Source organism: Clupea harengus, chromosome 23 (assembly GCF_900700415.2).
Source record: "Clupea harengus chromosome 23, Ch_v2.0.2, whole genome shotgun sequence".
NCBI classification, from domain to species: Eukaryota; Metazoa; Chordata; class Actinopteri; order Clupeiformes; family Clupeidae; genus Clupea; species Clupea harengus.
Genome location: NC_045174.1, coordinates 13818020 through 13823019, shown reverse-complemented (window position 1 = coordinate 13823019; position 5000 = coordinate 13818020). Strand labels below are relative to the sequence as shown.

General features: G+C 46.1%; 1 protein-coding gene across 1 annotated transcript; it reads left to right on the top strand.

Moving 5' to 3' along the window:
- Positions 1–1892: 1892 nt before the first annotated feature.
- LOC122128717 lies at positions 1893–3642 on the top strand. Its single transcript, XM_042703365.1, has 3 exons — positions 1893–2250; positions 2858–3334; positions 3380–3642. The coding sequence occupies exons 1-3, from the start codon at positions 1893–1895 to the stop codon at positions 3640–3642; spliced, it is 1098 nt and encodes a 365-aa protein (XP_042559299.1).
- Positions 3643–5000: the final 1358 nt, after the last annotated feature.

The following is a 5000-nucleotide window of genomic DNA, read 5'->3' as shown; positions in this document are numbered from 1 at the left end:
CACACACACACACACACACACACACACACACACACACACACACACACATACACACACAGTCACAGATGGGCCCAGGTAGAGTCTGTCTGATAGGGTATTAATTAACCTATGGGGGGTACTTCTGCATTGCAGATAGAAAACCCAAAATGCTGACTCCATGATCTGCCATAAAGATAACAAAGCCCGCCTCTCCTGTACGTCACTCTCTCTCTCTCTCTCTCTCTCTCTCTCTCTCTCTCTCTCTCCTTCTCACCTGTTCCATCACTCTTTCTCCTCTCTGCCAATTTGCCTCTTCATGTCATTTTTCCTCTGCTCTCTCTCTCTCTCTCTCTCTCTCTTTCCCTCTCTCTCTCTCCCTCTCTCTCTCTCTCTCTCCTCTGGGCCCCTGGGGAGTGGGCTCTGAATATGGAAACAGGCCCTCCTCATCCTGCACACCACACCGTGAGATGGCTTATTAAGCCTGCATCATTGTTAAGGACTTAATGCTAATCCTTAATACGTTACATTATAAAGTATATTACATAGCATGATTACACTGTAACTATATTATTAAGTACAGTTTAACACACTAATTGCCTTTGTGTAAAGCCACTTTGATTGTCAGTACTTGCACAACCTCAAATCAGACTTAATCCTAACCATAGATTATTCCCCATAAATAACCTGTCTGTTAAGGTTTATTATTCAATAACACTGTATTGTTGTCATTGTGCTGCAACAGGGGCTGGATAATAGAAAATGCGCACTGGCAGTCTTATTAACGTGCGTACAAACAATGCATTAACCTCCGCTAAATGCGATCCGGTTCTGTAATCTCTAATACCACCTTGACTCTGATAACACCTGTGCTGCACTCATTCTAAGCACTTTCAAAGTCTTTATTTCACGCAGCTTCAACACAATTTCCCTGACGCAACTTTACCAATCCACTACACACCTTTCTTTTCCCCCCCAAATAATCACCTCTCTAACTGCATACACACAGCACACCTACGTTTAACCTACTTTCATAGCCGAGTGAACCAGTCCAGGGGTCGATATTCGCGTGCCCAGGGAATTTGAACAGCGAAACAAATGTTGGTCTAATGCCATTTTAATGGCCCTGTAATGACGTCTCAAGACTGTTCCTCCGCTGGGCTTTGCAGAAGAGCAGCAGCAATTACTGTTGAGACAATCATTCAGGAGTGGAAAGGTTGAAGGGTTTGGAGGGACATCCACACATTCCTCCATTATTCTTTTCTTTTCTTCATGTATACTGTGAGCCATCTGACGACACTTCACACTCTGCCCCCTTCGCGTTCGCGTATCGGGGCCTCGTTAGCGAATCCAGACAATTGATGAAAAACTCAGTAGCACACTGCCATATTATGTTCCTCAACTCTCTATTTTTGAACAAAGTGTTCCTTTCTGTAATGATCCCACACCGAAATGAATCATACACTGATGAACTCAAAAACTGCCTGGGCAGTGAGGAAAACACACTGGCATATAGTGCAGGCATTTAGAACATTTCTTAGGTTCTTAAAATCTTAACTTACCAGTCCACAAAATCTTTACTTAAAATATCTATTCTCTTTCCCCAACACATGCTAGATGTAAAGCTGCTTAAAGTAGTATTCTTTTTAAAAGTCTTTTTTCTCCTGACTCTTCCCAGGTCTTCCATATGGCTCTTCTGTAGTCAATCTTGTTGTCTATTATTGGGTCCATTCCAGAGGACAGTATGAAATTGAAAGACTGTCATTTTTATGAATTCATTATTAAATAATTAAATAAAGATTATTATTGGTTCTATACAGGGCATTTGTTTATTATGTTATTTTATATTAATAATTAATACATTTTAGTTATTAGTGTCATTATGTCGCTCTGTCCCCCCTCTCTGTTTTGCGTAGATGGGTACCCTGAACCAGGAAGTATCCCAGCTCACCAAGGACCTGCACCACATGATGCACCTGCTTCAGACGCAGATGGCCGTGCAGCACTACAGCGCCTCGATCCCCTCCTACCCTTACGGCATGCACATGGTGCCCAACGCCGTGGGCAGCGGCGCCAACCTGGCCTACAGCGTCTGCCCCAGCATGCACCTCCACCCGGAGCACCACGCCTCCGATCTCCACCTCCACTACGAGCATCCGGCAGCAGGGGCGGTGACGGCAGCGGTGACCTCAGATCTTCATGCTGTCCATCACCATGAGCGGGGAGCCACAGAGGGCCTCAGGCACCTAGGGGCCAACGCCTGGAACGCACAGGGTGTGTGTGTATGCGTGTGTGTGTGTGTGTGTGTGTGTATGCATGTTTGTGTGTGTGTGTTTGTGTGTGCGAGAGAGAGAGAGCGAGAGAGAGAGAGTGAGTATGTATGTATGTATGTATGTATGTATGTGTGTAAATATGTATATGTATGAGATGTACTGTATGTGTGTATGTGAGATTGTTGTTGTCTGAGTAGTCTTACAGACAGTCTAAATATGAGATGAGTCTGGGTCTAAATCTTCATTTAGATCTCCTCAAAGCTAAGACCTGCTTCCTGCCGCTATGCTTATTTGCTTTTGTTTTGTTTGTTGGTTCAATTTTCAACTGTTGATGAATTCATTATAAGAAATGCCAGACATAAACCACAAACATAAAACTCTAAAATGAAGCTGATCTGAACTGCACCTAAATTACTGTGAAGGGCCTCCACCGGTTCTAAGATGGTTCTCTCATCTCATAGGTGCTGCTGCTGACCTGAACCAATCAGGAGAAGGGCCCCTTCTTCCATGCGATCAGGCATATCCACAGCCACCCTCCAGCCCTGGAGCGGGGTCCTGTTTCCCCGGGCATTGCCCTCCCTCCTGCAGCTGTGCCTCTTCCCACACAGGACATCATCAGCACCCTCTCTCCGCCTCCTCCCTCCTCACCATCGCCCCAGGCTTCCTGGGCTCCACCCCAGGACAGGTGCCTCACGCTGGGAATGAGGACGCTGGTCTGCCCCTTGATGACACTGCTGGTGGTGGTGGTGGTTCTTTAGCCAGTATAAGCCAGTCTCAACCCAGTCTGTGCACTCAGCCCCCCCACGCCTCAGACTTCTCCAACCTCCTCTCCAGCGCCCCCACCTCCACGCAATCGTTACTGTCTGCGCCCTACCCCAACACCTACACACATCTGTACGTCCCCACAGAAACTGCCCTACATCCCCTGGCGCCCCCCCATAGTGGTCTGAGCGTGGAATCGTCCATCGCCCGCCCGCCACTGTCCAATCGCTGCAGTCCAGACACGTCCAGCCTCCTAGACAGCGCCAACATGGAAGACGGCTTCTGTCTAGTTGAGAGATGTCCTTCATCATCAACATCCTCTTCCTCCTCTCCTCCTCCTCCTCCTCCTCATCTTCCTCCTTCCTCAGCCATCGCCAGGCAGCCGTCGGTGTCCTCCCTGGGCTCCAGCCCCCTGCGGCTGGACGGCCGGTCCTTGGACTTGCCCCTGCCTCTGGGGGACTCGTCGGTGGGCCACACCAGCCTGGAGTGCCTCCTTGGGGAACAGGGCTCCATGGAGAGCCGGGACAGTGAGCAGTCGGGCTCACGGAGGTCCAGCGTCGGTCCGCAGTCCTCCTCACAGAGCCAGACTCAGAGCTCCGAGACATCCTGGTCCCTAGATCTCATGGACTGAGGTGGTTTATGGGAAAAAAGTGGGGACTGAACTGGGTTCAAAGTTCAAAGGTCAGAGGGGAATAAGTCCAAAGGTCACAATCTGGGGACTAAATAGTTCATTAGCCCCAGGGGCCAGGCTTGGAAACAAAGCTTGGAAACATCCTGGTGCCTGGACTAGATGTATTGACATGGTTTCTGAAGACCTTGAGGTGAAAGGTCAGAGAGGTCATAGTTCAGAGAGATCCAGAGAAAGGAAATGTAGCATGTGTGGTCCACAGAACAGGTTCCATGATTTGTTTGCAGTGAATTACTATTTTAAGAGTATTTATTTATTTGACTTACACACTTATTTGATTGTTTGTTTATTTCTATGTCATGGAACCAGGGGTGTTTGACTTAGACCTTACTCTGACAACTCTTCTATGCAAACAGCATGTTTAGTGTGCATTATGGAAATTATGTTTGTATCATCTCTCAGTATCTTGCACAGTGACAAAGCCTTTAATCTCATATTATTTGCAGTAGCTGTAGCATATAGGGTTTGCAGTGAGGCCAATGAGACTGACTGGCAGACGTTCATCGCTATATCATAGTCTGTCACAGAGCTTGTACTGTAGGTATGCACTGAAGAATCACTCAATATTCTTATTCCTGTCTTCTTCTACTTTTTTCTTTCATCGCTTACTCTCTTTCTCCCAGAGATGCCACTCTCTGACCTTGTTATCTATCTATCTATCTATCTATCTTTCCCTCAGTACTACTGGTTTAGTATGTTAATATTATCTTACCTCCTTGCATGGTAAAGTTGCTAATTCTTTTCCTAAGGAAAAGGTATCCAACTGAAATGTGTTAACATTCCGATGGACAATGAGTGGAATTCCTAAGGGCATGAAGAGTTCCTCCCCATTATGAGCTGTAGGCTTCACGACCAGCATCTCCCCATGGACAAGAACTGAGCTCTAGAAAGATTACAGAGCGGAGAAGTTAGTGGAGAGGGGACATCGCTTCATCCCCAAATGAAAAATCACAAGCAATGTTCTGAGGCCATGGTGCGCCATCTAGCACAATAACAAGTGATAAAAGAAATTACTTTTTCATTATAATGCTTGTTTATGGGATGGGATGTTTATTAATGATTCAAATACTCAAATGATTCTGGTAAAAAGGTAGGGAGGCTTTTTTTTTTTTAAACAATTTTCCAAAGCATTAAATATTAAACGCCGATGTTAAAGCTCACTCAAACACTGTCACGAGATGGAACTATGAGATGACGGTCATTAGGTTCAGTTCTCGTGCCACGATCTGTCTTTGTGATTTTAATCATCAGAGACATCCCATAATGATCTTTCACTGCTCTGCTAATTTGCTGCTAAACTT